The sequence below is a fragment of the Nomia melanderi genome, chromosome 8, assembly GCF_051020985.1.
Source record: "Nomia melanderi isolate GNS246 chromosome 8, iyNomMela1, whole genome shotgun sequence".
Classification (NCBI taxonomy): domain Eukaryota; kingdom Metazoa; phylum Arthropoda; class Insecta; order Hymenoptera; family Halictidae; genus Nomia; species Nomia melanderi.
Window position 1 is genome coordinate 13602122 of NC_135006.1, and position 15402 is coordinate 13617523.

Genomic DNA, 15402 nt, shown 5'->3' on the forward strand with positions numbered 1-15402 from the left:
CGTGATTATATTCGATCCCGTTCCGATAACGTCTGTATAAAGAAAACGCTCGGCGGGTTCGGGTCCGCGAAGCTTAAACGCTATTACGCGCGAATAAATACACGAGAGCGCACCGACCCAGGCGAATTGATTGGCGGGTGGGCCTAACGGGGTGAGCCGTAAGAATGCAGCGTCGGCGAGGCCTTTGTGTCTCGCGTTTTAACAAGCCACGGTGCATAAATTAATCCAGAAGCCCGATATCGTTTGATTCGCCGCTGCGCCGCCATGTCCGTCGTGGTGCACCCACCTCTCGCTCCGTCTCCCTTCTTCCACCCTGTTCCCCCTCTCTCCACCGTGTTTACCCTCCCCACCGGTTCTGGCCGCTTACCTGCCAATGCACGCTACACACACAGTGTGTAATACCTTGCGGACCGTGCATGCACCTTATGCACCCGCCTCGATATACACTTTTTATGGCCGACGGTGCTACCTTGAATGGTAGTCTTTCCCTTTGACGACGCGGCCGCTTTGAGCCGCATCCTCGACACAGGTCGACCGCTTTTTTCGTAATATCCGCTCTAGAACATTAGGCCGCTGCCTCGGATACTTGTGTCACGGGGACGCCCGAGCCGATTAAAAATTCATACGCAAATAGTTCAACGGGAATTGAATCGTCGGCAATTCAACGACGCATAAGACGCCTCGGAAACATCCTGTCAACCTTCCCTAGCGTCCAGCTATCGTTCACAATCCCTGGTAATCGATTTCTCCTCGAAACGATAAGCTGTCAATGTCCCAATGAGAACGTCTGCCGATAAAACGATCGGGTCACCATGCCGGAAATTGAGTACCGTCTTGCCCGGACCTCGTCCACGATTTCGAACAGACTTTTCCGCTAGATACTTATCCGTCCGCGACTTTGACCGTTGCATACTCATCCGGCCCGCCTGAACGCAGGGTAAATTCACCCGAACGGGAAACACGGTTCGAGATCTCGATCCACGGGAAATACCCTGGTCGCCTTTTTACCGGGCTTCTAGTTTCCGCATCTTTCTTTTTCGTTCCGTTCGCCTGTTCGTTCTTTTCTCTCTTCTGCCTTTTTCCTTAGACCACCCCACCTCTCCCCCCGGCCTAGCCCGACCGTTCCTTTCCGCCCGCAGCGTCGTGGATCAATACACCGTGGCAAAACGGCAGTCCCGTAAAGGTGATTGTTGCTTGATTTCTTGCGTCTTAATTGCCTCGCTCTTAACGACGCAATTACCTCGGCCAGCAGAAAAAACCGAGCGGGTTGCACGAGTTCGCCGCGATCTTACCGCGTCCCTTGTTTCTTTTCCCATCTATTCCAACCCCGTTCGATCGCGTTTTCCGAGATTTTTGCGGTTCGAACGATCCCGCCCTTCCTCGGACCCGTACCGCTATCATCGGCGATAGAATAATCGCCGGGAGGAAATATCGCGAGAGGACCGCGGTAGTTCGACATGTCGCCGGTACGCGGCGCTCCGGCTGGATCAGTCCATGGTTACCGCGTTGGCCAGCAGGGGGCAGCACGAGCAAGGCGCGTTTGAACCGCTGCTGGCTGCGAGGCGAAGTGGAAAGAAAAAATTATATTTTGTTCTGTGTTGATAATGTTCCTGCTGCTTCGTCCCACTGAAACTTTGCAAGCTAAAGCCACTCGTCCTGGTCCAGATTCTAGGTATATTATTTTGCTACTTGAATGTTCGTTACTTCAATTGTTTTGAAAAGAATGGAACCCGTACGTGAATGAAGTCTAGGAGACGCCATTCATCTCGAGGATAGTTAACCTTTGGTATCACTTGAATTGGAGAGAAATTTGTATTGTGGACCGTGATTAGATTTTTATTCTTGTATAGTGTACTGCAGATTTTATTTATTTGATCACTGCGATGAACGGGAATACAGGGGGTATATATTTTATTGAGTAATAAAATTATATAGGATTTATAGGTTACTCTAGCGTTAGTACCGAATACTTTAGTAACTAATTTTAAATATCTGATTGATATGTTTTTTAAATATAGGAGCTAATTTGTAGAACGGGGCGATTTGAATGTTTTCTGCGGAAGATATTTGCAATCAGCGTATACTGAACTCAGGTTTCATTAATAATGGAAATATTACTCACACGAGATCGGCCATCTTGGATATCTTCATAAAACAGAACGTAATCCTCGTGAATGGCGGAATTCTATGAAATTCGAGAGGAATTAAAACAAAATAGAATTATATTTGTTTTAATGGAGAGGTTCCAGTAAATTGGAAATACAATCGTGGACAAAATTAAGTGCACACTTTATATACACATAAACATTCAGTAATTAATATTTGGTATTGGAACCTTTGGCTTTTATAATCGCTAGCATTTGTTTTTCTTTCAGCAAGTTTTTCTAAGTAGTTCTTGTCAATTTATTGAATTTTCAACTGTAATTCTCTCAGAAAGATTTTTTTATTCTTACGTTTCTCTAAACGAATTTCTGTAGTCAATATATTCCAGAAATTTTTTACCGGATTCATGTCTGAATTCTTAGAGACCATTCGAGAACTTCTGTTTTACAGTTTTGAAACAATTGCTTTGTTTCCATGTTTTGAATCATTATCTTGTAACGTCCACTTAATGTTGTCGACGACTGTAAAATGAAGCGATTAACTCCATTAGATTCTTCATTTTGTAATTATTTGAAGACTTTTATGCGCCATAAACGTATCAAGTCGCACAATTCGCGCATAGATCACTAATTTCCTTCGGACGCGCTTTGCTGGTTGCCTACACACCGCGATCCTCGGCTCGTAAAAATATGATTAATTGATCATAATCGTGTTTTATGCATTTTTACGTGCAATTTGTAACCGATTCCCCGGGGCGGTTCGGTCCCTTTCGATCGGCGGCGCGCTGTCACCCCCCGCCGGCCTCGCCCCCTTTCGTCATCCCCGGTCGCGACCGATCGGTCGTCCCTTTGAAATATAAACACAGCGCATTTGCATGTTTTCCGGATTTAATTAGCTCCGATGCGATTATTAATTGCTCGTGGCCGCGGGAGTGGTCGCGCGTCGATACGCCCGCCGGCTCGCTCGTATTTACAATTTTCGTTCGTAAATAACAAACCGTGGCGACGCCGCGGGTCGGATTTTAACGAGGGAATTAATAATCCGGTAGGAGGGAGGGGGGAGGGAGGTTGGCTGCGCGGCAGGCAGTGGTGTGAGCAAATTCGAGCAGGCCATGCAGAGGAAAAGTAACGGGCGTGATTAGGACGAAAGTTAATAACGATCGCTTCAGCGCGCTCGAAACTGTCAACTTTGAAAAATTAAATTAATCGCGGCGGAATAAGTGTTCAGTTATCGCGCGGATAATTATGCGCGAGCTTAATAGGCACGTTAATCTCCGCGGTTGCCTAGAATTCCGAAAACTGGAAACGATCTCGAGCGCCGCGCGTCTTGGCCAGGTTGATGTGTTTTACTTGTTCGCGGGGCGGTTCGCGGTTTTATTTTTTTGGCTGTAATTCAAGCCAGCCGTGCAGGGTCAGCCTGCAGAGACGGGCGAGATAGTTTATCATCATTTAGTCCTCCCGACCTGCCGCAACATTTTAAAACTCCGCTATCTCGCCCGTGTGTCGCGCTGGCCGAGGACATATGCTCGCCTCAGCTCGCAGACCCGTCAGCCTGCGAGCGCCACGGTCGTTTGATGAGAAACCTCTGTCCTCTGAATCCGTCGCATCTCTCGACTATCGGGAATTAGTTTCTGCACTCTTCTTATCCGAATCCTGTCAATGATCGTATACGCCATCCAGGATACACCGTTCGATACGAAATCAAAATAAACCAAGAATATAAGATACAACCTACTATTAACTTCATAATTGAACAGGTCTACAGATAGTGCGAAATTACGAATTATTCTGATCGAAGCTTCTCTCCTCCTCGTTTCGCTAGTCCAAGGAACGATCGAGTTCCCGAAGGTTCAATCGGTTCTCGAAAAGATCAACATTCCCGGGTCGAGCTTGCACGCGCGTAAAAGCTTCGTAAAAGTATCGGGGGAGGTGTACTCCCGCGTTCGTCACAAATTATTCCCCGGCTCCGTTTCCACGTAACATTAATTCCAGGCCCCGGCCAGAGGAAAGCGCCTCGACGATCGGTACACGAGCAGGGATATAGACGCGATCCGGCTCTCGGTGGCCGCGCGTCGGCGGGAAGGAGAGAGAGAGAGAGAGTGAGAGAGGGCTGCATCGCTCGGTGGGGCAGAGAAATTGAGGGGTCTGGGAAAGGGGACGTCAAGCGCCGTCGATTCGCCCTGAATTTACGCTAAGTGCACCGGTGTTGCAGCGACGGGACCGGTAATTCGGAGAACGTGGTCCCGGGGACCGGGGGCGGGTCGTAGGTCGGCAGGCAGAATGCCAGAAAGAGAGGAGAGAATCGTGGCCAGGGAACAGGGAACACGGTGGTGGTTTGCTCGGGCTTTGCGTCCTCCACCGTCCGATTTCAACGTCCTCCGTTTCCACCTTCTGGTTGCACATGCACACGAATTCGGCATTGTAGCGCTAATTAAACCAGCGCGTGTCACGAGTCACGGGCTGACGTCACTCTGTGATTCCTGACCACCTCCCCCAAACCACCGCCTCCACCGTCCGCCTTCTATGTTCCGTTCGAACCACCGTCCCTGCTACAGTCTCGCGCGCCCCTAGCTACCATTTTCCTCGCCCTCCCCTTCCCGTCCCGCCCCACGCCGCCGACCGGCTTTTGGCTGCCATCGATCAAACGGCCTCCAGCACTCTCGGCCACGTTTATAACTCGACGAACAATCGGACTCGAATACGGGGATAGGATACGAAAGCGTCTCGCGGATTCCACGAGAATTTCCCTCGGCCTGTTTTCTTCCGTCGGCGCGACGATAACTCAACCGTTTCGTTTATTGTTACAATCGCGGCCGACCGCCGCGTACAACGCGATTCCTCCTTGCTGCGAGATACTGGAATAGTATCCGCGTGGTGTCTACCGGGTAGGTGGTCAGCCCGAGAGCAACCGAATTTAGGAACCGAAGGACGAGGTTTCTTGCACGAGATACATGGGATCAGACGTTCGCGTGGAACGTTTTTGTTTCAGAAATACCGTGAAATCTGGAGTACGCGTGTTAGTGCCTTTTCTTCGTTCGGGACGGCTTGAACGGAAGCGTATTATACTCGAAGGAACGATAATTTTCAAAATTGGCCATCTGTAATACACATCGTTACTTTAGCAGGATCAAACGAGTGTACATTTGTTTCTTCTACGAATGTTCGTTTAAAGAACTGACTAGCAGGTCTAATGTCTTCATCCACGGTTCGTCTACATTTCTCCTAACCGTAATCACTTCAATCCTTCATAAGATCAAACACATATCCATCGACGAAACTCGATCGATCAAGACACCTCTCATCGATTATTCCGCGTCAAATTCCGAAATGCAACGGAACATCGCGCAACGCCTATTCATTCCTATCGAGCCGTGCTCTCTCGTACACGCTCCAAGTCGCTCGAAAGTTCACGAAACGGGTCACCACCGCGATGTCCTGCTAAAACGCGGCCGAACGTATCGGGCCAGGATCGGTGCTAAGTGCCAATGTAAATTCGAGCGCCGCCGCTGGGAAGAGTGTTAATTGTGGATTTGCGTTTTATGGAGGAAGTCGCGGAAGCAGCGGCGTTGTAGCAGCCCGGGCAACATCGAAGCCCGGTGCTCTCACCTGTCGCCGTTGAGTTACGTTAACACCTCCGTTCGATCTTATCGGCATGGTGACCAGGTTCCTTCGGGCCCGTTTCCATTACGCGTTTAATGGTAATCGCGGGTTCGCGCGACACGCCGAGCCGTGGCCCGTTCCAGCGTTAGTCAGCCGCGCCTACGTGCGAGCGCGGCACCTAACGCGCCTACGTAGCCGAACCGAATCGGCCCAGCAAACCCGGCCCAACTCGGCCCGTTCCATCCCAGGGCTTATCTTTATTCCTCTTAATAACGTCCGTTTGGTTCGGCGCGCGTGTCGCGCCTATCGCCGTCCTATCGGCCGCGTTTGCGTTTTCATTTCGCGGCAGTTAACTGCCTCGTTTACGCCGTCCCCGTTCTCGGCTCGTCTCGACCCGTCCCGTCCCGTCCCGTCCCGCCCCAGCGCCGTTGTCTTTTTCGACGTTGCGTTTGCTCTAGATCCGGCGCGATTACAACTTTTACGAGCCGGCGAGAAGAGAACCGTGGCGGGATTCCGCACGGTTCCCTGGCTTCTCTACCGGCGGCGCGACTTACGCCGATCGTTTCGTGCCGAGAGGCTCACGCCTGCTAATTGAATTATCACCCGGCCACTGCGAGACCCGAGGAAAGAAGGAAGCGACGCGAACGATCGTTAACCCCCGGCGCGGTGCGGACACAGCGGACGGTCGTCCGCGAGGGTGTCTTCGTGCGATCACCACGGCCACGCGAGGAGGAACGCAAGATGAAGACCGTGCCCGGCGAGATAGCGAAAATCGCGCGGCGTGCTGCTTAAAATTAATTACTATGCCGGCCGGTCAGTGAAGTCGTCCGGCTCATCCGACAGCCGGCTGTCCCGTAACACCGCAACCCACCGGCCATTACAAACTGCGTCCTGTTTATCAATTTGAATGCGAAAGACGAGCCGGGAGACGACGAGTCCGCGGCCTGCAACAAATTACGTTTATCGGGCGTCATTAATCACCCGGCGTCTCGAACATCTGCGAACGGGCCGCAAGCCATCCTCCTTACCCCCCCGTCGAGAAAGACACCGCGAGCGGAAAATGGAAGCGATGTACGCCGAGATTCGCGCGGAACGTTGCGGCAATCTCTGTTCCCCATTTTTTCGTTGAGATTGCATCTTCAGGTGGGATACAATTTTATGACAACGCTTGGCTGCGTTTGCTACGTTGTTCGCGGTCTAGATATTCATTACCCACTTCGACTGGCTAGATAAAAACGGTTCTTTCTCGCTTGAGTATACATTCTCTTTCTAAAATATACATTTCTCAGTTTCCCGGTTAGTAAGAGTTGAGGACTCGAAGGAAATTCATCGGTAAGAAAATCTCTTCAGCGAAAATTTGCCGTTCTCCCGGCACGATTGAAACGAGCGCAGAAACGTTCGCGGCAAGAGTCACCGATGGAAATAATTTCAAGCACCGTAACGCTCCATACCCTCGGTCCATCCGTTGGCCTGCGGATTACTCTCGGAGAGGGGGACAGAAAGATCGAGGATACCCATCTCGAATAAATTTCCTGCCGGTGGGTGGTACCGGCTGAAAAGTTAAGGTTAGACGGAGGTTAGTAGAGAAAGGAGCAACGGAGAGACGAAACGGAGAAGCAGAGGAGGGCGGAAAGAAACGAACGGAGAGAGAGATACAAGCGACGGCAGAAGGAGAGCAGGTGCAAACTTGGCCTGTCAGGAAGTCGCTTACAGCTCGAGGACAAAAGCTTCCCGAGGGACTCGTGCGCGTCTGGAAGCGGGACTGGGGCCGGAGGTCGGTCTGGATAGAGAAGATGCCGGCGTGGAAGGAGGTTGAAGGTGCCGAGTAGGAGGGGTTGGAACGAGCCTAACTGTGAAATAACAGGGTGGCCTCCTCCAACCCCCGTGCCGAGGATACGAGTCTCATACGTCACTTTCTTACGGCGAAAGAGGGCGGCGTCTAAGGGTGGAAGCGGGTTATATTGATTTATTTATACCGAGGACGCAACCCTAATACGATGGGGTTATTGGGAATGTATCTATATCCGGGATGTAACCAGGTCTGCGTCATTTCACGCCGAAAATCTCTCGACTACGTCACGATCTTCCAGATCCTTATCGAAACTCGCGCACATTCGTCGAACGTTCACCTAGAATCCAACGAAGCTAACATCGAAATATCTTCGTCTTGGAATCCCTGATCCTCGGATCACTGGCCCGGAGGATTAAATCCAGGGTCAATTAACGGACGCGGAGTATCACCAGCGAATTCCAAAACCGATGGCTGCGAAACGAAGAGATTGAAGAGGTCGCGGCCGGCTATATGAAACCGCGGGGAATTGCAATTGAGAATATTCGAGGGACCAACTATGCGTAACGGTTCAACGAACCGTAACCAAGACGGCCGCTGATGCGAGTGAATCAGTCCGATACCGATCCGCCGCTCGAATTACGTGCCAATTTACAATCGTCGGGCCATGGTAATCCGTAAAAATAAACCGGCGGCCGGTACGGGGCACGGTCGCGTGCGTATCGAGCTCTCCGGGGTCTCGGGTTCGTCCACGGTTCGGATGACGCGGACGCCGAATCGTCCGGCGACCCGATTCCTCGCGCCCGATCCCAGATCCTTCTCGTCCTCCTCTCTGGTTTCATCTGCTACATGACTCGGCCGCGTGGCATGACTGTCGCTAACACACGAGCCCCGAAGTTAACCCGCAATTTAGCCGAGAGAGCGATCGTTCAAAAGAGACGTCTCACTTGATGCCACTTAACGAATCCTCCGCTCCCATCTCCCTCCACCTCCCGCCCCTTCCCCCCACCCCTTTATCGCGCTCCGTCTTTGTCTCCGGAGCAGCGGCGACGGCCGACTCGCGCTCGTTTCCAGATGCGACGATTGCTCTCCTCAGAACACGGAATCGGCCGTGATTAAAGTTTCAGGGGCGGAATAATTCATGACGCGGTTCGAGCGCCTCAATGAATTCGGATCGTCGCTCTCCTATCCTCTCCGCCAGGAGTTTCCTCGAATTCAATTACACGGCCGCGGCTCGCGCGGCGCGTTCGTTACCCGCCGAGCGTTCCGCGCAGCGTTCAATTAACGTCCGTACTCGCGGCTCGCGTCGTAATAATCGCGCTGGACGCGGAGCGAAAAAATGAACGTGGAAAAAAGAAACGGCGTGACAGGAGAGAGGGTCGGCGCGCGCGAGACGTTTCCTTCGCGGAAAGCAACGGGTCCGCCCGGGAATCCGCGGCATCCGAGCGTGGACATGAAAGGCATTCTTGGACGTCTTTCGAAATTCCCACGATAAATCACGGTTATGGGGTTGACGGGGTGACGCGTATGATTACACCCTGTCTCTTAGCGGCTATAAATTTCTTGCCGGCCGACTCCACCTCCGCTCCGAGATCCTACAGGTATCCGGAGGTCCCGTTTCGTCGTGGAACAGTTGTGACTCATGTCTAATGGCTCTGCCACGGAACCGAGCGACTTCGAATAATCCTGACGTATCGCTTGCTCTCGCCACCACTCGCTCCTGGATAGAATGGCACCGGGAACATCGAAACGATCATCGCTTCCTTGGAGCTTTGTGATCGTGCTCGCGATCGTCAGTGTCTGGTCTTCCTTTCATTTCCGTCCGTTATTCTGAAATATTACGCGAGTCGCGCTGTATCTTCAAAAATTCCTCGGGCAACTAATCTGCTCGCTTACGGAGTACTTCGGGCTAAGAACGATCTTGGACCATTTCAAGAATTAATCTGAAAAAGGATTTGTTCGCGTTTGTCAAGGATGCTTGAGACGATGGGAGTATTCTGAAGTTGTAAGATGTTAAAATTTCATCTCCTAGAAAGAACTGCGTATTCTTTATAATACGAATGTCACAGTTGAATCGATTAATGTATACGTTCAATGATTTCATAACATATAAAAGATTCGAAAAAACGTAAACAGAATTCGACGTTTTGAGAGCACCCGCTCGAAATCTATTCTCAATGCGCCTCCAGCTGTCCCTCGAAGCCGCGTACCTAACTATCGCCTTCGAATCGCTGGCCCAGCCCTGTCATTTGGTGGAACCACAAATTAACGCGACTAACCGTAACCGTGGAGTTAAACGTGCCCTTCGCGTCGTGCCTCGGAGCGTGATCAGCGTTTTCAAATCCATTAGCCTTGCATTAAATCTCCGTTCCGGCAACGTTCTTTGCCGACGAGCATCCTCTTTGACAACGGCATAGACGTTGAATTCCAATTTTCTAATTAATTAAGGACCACAGATCGCGGAACGTTGGACGTTTCTGGCTGCGTGTGCCGTTCCAACGGCGAACAGCCAATATGGCGACGCGTCTAGTCGCCACCGAGCGAGGAAGCAATCTTCCGCTTTTCAAGAATATAATTTTCGCCGGGGGGATGGTCGCCATAGTTCCAAGATAAGGCTATAGAGCTCCGGCGGATCCTCCGCCGCTAGACCGGCGAGACCCTACTCTCTCGTGTGAAATTACTTCGCTCCGCGGCTTACTCTTATCCCCCGGTGCCACCCTTTCTTACCGTGTATCCTCATTCAGCCGGGATCTTCCTGGAAATAAAGTAGATACCTTTCCTATTTTCGCATCCGGAAAATTGCAATACCTCGGCTACACGGGACTGCCTGTCGGTCTTATAAATCAGTCTCGTCGCTGCAGCGTTAATCGGGTCGCAGCTCATTTATTTTTTCCTTCCATTCGCTCCCTCTTCTCTCTATGCATTTGTACTTGTGCCGTTGGATTGTTACGCTGGTAGCGATATATTTCCATATTCGTTGTTTATATAGGGTGACGGATGAAAGAATGTTTCAGCGTCAAGCTATACAGGAATACGATAACTTTGCTACACTTCATTTTTGTACACAGTGAGAAATATTTTATTTTCTTAAGGATTCTTCGGTGAATGAGCATTCTAGAATAGATCATCGTTATCGTCACGATAGAAAGTACAGTGTACAATTAATAAATGAGAATACTTGTACACATAGAAACGCCAAATTAAAATCACCCTCCCTCCGTCGCTGTATATCATCCTTCTCGGCTCTCACCGAATTAGTCGCGAATGTTGCCAATGCCAATATTAATCACGTTTAATTGAGAAATATAATCCAAGCATCGTCGAGCCCGCTCCGGATCCGTATCCGCCGATAGGTTTCTATACGGTAGGCGGTGTACACGGTTGAACGAGTGCCGGCTCTTAACGCAACAAGCTCCTCGCACGTTTATCTAATTATTATAATTGCACGATTATTCTTGGTCGAACGAGCGCGGCGGCGCGCGGGGTGAGATCGCATGCTGGCCGTCGTCCGGCACGGCGAAAAAGAAGGAAAGAAGTAACGGGATATATATGGAGCAGCACGCGATAGGATCTCCCGGTCGAAGTCGTGATGCAAACGATCACGAATTCTTTGCTTCCTTTGTATCGGCCATTTCTGCATTCTTTCGGTGCATACACACACACACGCGCGCTCCTTCGGGCAGCGGCGTACTCGTAATAACTGTTCCGCGGCGGAATTTTCCGTGGAATCATTCATTTTTCCATCGGTGACCGGATCCGGGTTATTGGTGAGCTTATGGTTCCTCCTTTCCCTACGAATTTATACTTCCGCATTAGCCGACGATCCGACGAGTACTCCTTCAGCCGATCCATGTGATTAGATCGTTCCACTTTACTTTACATGTTAAGTTTTTGATGAATTCTGTTTACAAATTGTTGAATTATTGTGTTCGCCAACCATTGTTACACACTTCGGAGAAATGTATGCGCCGTTTATTGCACTGTATAGGGGTGAACATTAGCCTCGCATCGTATTTGCATGTTCACGATAAGTCAACTGCTATTTTCAATTAACTCAGGACGATAAACGGTCATCTGCATGCGGCGACACATTATTTTTAAACCATGACGCCACCGATTGTCCATAGTTAAAAAAAAATACCACTTGCTGTACTATCTTAACATGAAAAATTCTCGACCATGACATGAATCTTCGCAAACGAAAAGTTTCAAGAGTACACGTTTGCAACTTGACGCACGCAAACACGATCGTCTCGACTCGCTCGCCGCACGGCCAGCCGCGCATCACCACCGAACAATAATGACCATCGTTCGCGGGTTGCGCAACGTGTACGTACGATCGATTCGTGATTAACCGTGGTGAACCGATTTTTTTTCTTTTCTGCTTCAGGTAAATGGTGTCCGCGTAGGGAATGGAGTTCACCGCCGGACGCGCAGCGAGCGGCGAGCGAGGCGCGTCGTGGCGTTCTTTACTCTTCCGTCTTCCTCGGTAGCCCCGGTAAGTCTCAACTAGTAACTTTCCTCTCTCGCCCGAAAGCTACACTTTCGGAACTTTCGCCGCCCTTCCAAATTGAATATCTTCGGGAAATATGGCCGGCGAACCGCCACGGAAATTTCGCCCCGAGTCGTACGTTATCCTTAATTAAACGGGACGCCCCGGCTGTTTAACCGTGTCCCGGTGCTCGGAGTTCTCGCATTAATCGCGGCCGAAGTTCGCCGATTGTCGCGCCCCTTCGATCGCGCGGTTTAATCGATGCGAGGGCTCGATCGCGGTAGCCCGCGCGATCGAAGCGGGGAGCGGGGATAGGAAAGGAAAGGAACGAGCACGCACTTCTCGCGGTACGGACGTGCGTGCTCCCGGTGGGAGGAGCGCGATCGTTCGCGGCATAAACAAGTTTTAATCGTGCCTCGGGCATTCGTCGCGTTGAATAAATATTGATATCGGGTGACGCGACGGCCAATCAGAATCGGGGCTTATAAAACAAGCCGCTTACACCTCCGCCTGTCTATCGCGGCGCACTCGCGCCCCACCTATCCCGTCCTCGCAAGGTTATTCCGCGATTATTCGCGCGGCGGATGTCAAACTTGAAAAAAGAGGGAAAAATGGAGGACTAGCGTGGAAGGGTTGTATATCGGCGATATCCTCCTCGGAAACTAGCTTCGAATTTTCGAAGGTTCCTTCTTCGTTCCGCGGTTAGCACGTAGCATCGGCAAGGTCGCGCGTCGGTGATCATCTAATCGCGGAAACGATCCGCGGCGTCCTGTCTATCCTCGGTTTCTCCCTTAATTAAATTACGCGGCCGCCAAGGAGCTCGCCGATAAGAGGACGTAAATCACTTTCAGTCGATAACTAATCGAACGATTCTCCGAGAGACGTTCCCGTGCTTCGCTTCGCTTCTCTTCTCTTCGTTCCCTCTCTTTCTCGCGCAGCCGAAGACGCCGTACCGCCGCGCGCATGCGCTTCCTTCCGTCCCTCTTTCCTCCCTGTACGTGGCGCGCGTTCCTCTCGCGCTCTCCGTGCGCCCTCTTCCTCATCGCTCGAAGGAACGGAGGGAATATGAGCGAATGCCAGAGAGGCAGAGGAGAAGAGCTCGGGCCGTGTTGAAGCGCTAGAGGAGAAAACTCCGGGAGGGTGGGGGGACGGTTAGCCTCGCGAGTGCGAGCGAGAGAAAGGGGACGAGCGTGTGCACGCGAGAGGGAGTCGGCGGAACGCTCGGAGGAAAAGGGACGCGCGCGCGTGTGCGCCCGGGAGGACGAAGGAGACGAACGGAGGGCGAAGCAAGGTGAAAGAGCGAGAGGAGAGGAGCGGTCGCCATGGCAACGAGGCGAGGCGGGAATGCGACGGTAACCATGGCAGCCGCGGGTTACTCTCTCTCGGACCCGACCTGTCTGTCCCTCTCCCCGCTGCCACGTCCTCCTCGGCCCTCTCCTCTCCCGCGACCGACGGACCCTCTTCCTTCCGCCCACGGACCGTGAGCCGCCGCGAGACCACGCATCCGCAAAGAGAGAGAGGAAGGTGGAGCGCAGCTCTCCCGAGAAACGTTCTACTTCCTTTTCGGCTTTTTCTCTCCGCCCCGCGGCTTCCCTTTTAATAATAGTAATGCGTTTTCGGCGCGCTCTTTAAAACAAGGCACGCTCACTCGCAGGTAAATGCGCGCGTCTCTTCACCCCGCAGCGATGAGGGTGAGCGGAACGGGACTGTGAGTGAACGTACTTTTCTCCTGCCTGCTTGAATGACGTTCGTTCTTTGTTTTGTTTTTTTCGAGTTTCGAGCTGACCAATCGATTCTTAATGGCACTTATTGGCGTACGGCTTAAGTGAATTTAATGTAGCGATATCGTTTCGCTCGAGCCGACTTCGTTGTCTCGGTAGCATTCGCTTCTTCATCGGGAGAGGAAATGTTATCTCGCCTCGATTATCTTCCCGACGAGCGGGATGAAATTCTCGGTGGAAGCAGCGAATAAACGTCCGGCGAGTTTCGTTCGGATTCCATATGTGTGAGTAATAAACGAGTTTCTTCGTTGGACGCGGAATAATGGCCGTTGAACACTTTGTTTCCTTTCTCTTGCCTCTTCTCCTCGTTGCCGCTATTCTTTCCGCGATGGTAATCGATTTTAGACCGTTGTATTCGTGTAAACGGAATTAGATCGTAAACGGAAACTTCCATTCCTCGGGCGGCCGTAATTTTCTAAGGAAGCCCGGCCGCGGCGACGGGCGTGCAACACTTGTCCCAAGAACAAATAGATATTTAATTCGTTTGTTCAAGCTCGGCCTTCGAGGAATCGCCCGCGTCTCCCACTCCGCCGGCGTTCTCGATTCGAAATTTACTTTAAACGGACTAATGTTTATCCAGCTGAGGATCGATCCCGCCTCCTGCATTTCCTTTTCCGGCTCCCGGCCGTTCCTACAGTTTCCATTTGTTAAAGTGTCAGGCCGGTTCCGCGGCGGTGCGTTAATGCTGGTTTTAAAAAGGTCCCGGGGCCGCATTAATTAATCGGGAATACGGAAACGGGGGATAAATTTTATCTCGGCCGCGCAGCCCGACTGTTAATAATGAATCGTTAATGCTAATTTTTGATTTATGCGTTCATAATCTTTCCCCCTCGCCGGCGTACGCGTCCGCGTCCGCGTTCGCCGCTACCCTCTCCACGGCCGCGCGGACGTTTTTGAATGTGGACCGATATCGGTGACTGAATTAAACGATCGGCCGGATGCGCGGGATAAATTTTGTTGCTGGACACGGCCGGTTATTAATAACGACTATTTCCTAGCAGTTCGTTAATAGGACCCGCCGCGATCGACGATTCCGATCCGGAATTTATGCGCGTCCCTCCTCTGCCTCGTTCGAATTTTCCCGCCCATTGTTCCGTTTATCGGTGAACGTCCGCGCGCCCTTTCTACTTTTCCTTTTTTTTCTGCGCCAGCCTCGCGAGAACGGTAAAGAATCTCGGCGGTAACAGGCGTCGGCGCGAAACTAATGGCGAAGGTTCCTGGTAACCGTCGCTGAAAGTGCCGGCACTTTGAATTTTCACGGTTCGAGGCGAGCCGGGTAAACGTCGACGGTTGTTAGAAAAACCGTGACGGCGACGCACGCGCGCCTGTTTACCGCGCATGTAGTTTAAAAGCTATCGACGTTCCTCTATGCGGAAACGGCGGCGCGCCTGAACCCTCTCTGCGCGAGGAGATGTTGGGTCCTGGATGGAAGAGAGCTCGCGCCGCGTCGGCTGATTATGTACGAGCGTCGAGGAATCCTGGGATTCCGGGCGACGCTCAACTACCGATACGTCGGCTGTCGCGATGCCTAGAAATCGAGTTTCCGCGTCGGCGACGACATTAACGCGTCTGCATGCTGCTCGTCTATATATTTTCGTTGGGTCATCCATTACGCGCGGCCCGTTTCGGCCGCTCCTT

At 51.6% G+C, this 15402-nt stretch overlaps 1 protein-coding gene across 5 annotated transcripts in view; it reads left to right on the forward strand.

The window, feature by feature from the left end:
• The window catches only part of hth (Meis homeobox homothorax), a 482965-nt gene that overhangs the window by 246914 nt on the left and 220649 nt on the right, over positions 1 to 15402 (forward strand). For 4 of the 5 annotated variants that reach the window (XM_076370371.1, XM_076370372.1, XM_076370374.1 and 1 more), the window contains one exon: positions 11882 to 11989. The exons of the other annotated variant lie outside the window; for it this stretch is intronic. In XM_076370371.1, coding sequence (XP_076226486.1) covers positions 11882 to 11989 — 108 coding nt within the window. The remainder of the gene's footprint in view (positions 1 to 11881; positions 11990 to 15402) is intronic. 5 annotated transcript variants of the gene reach the window in all.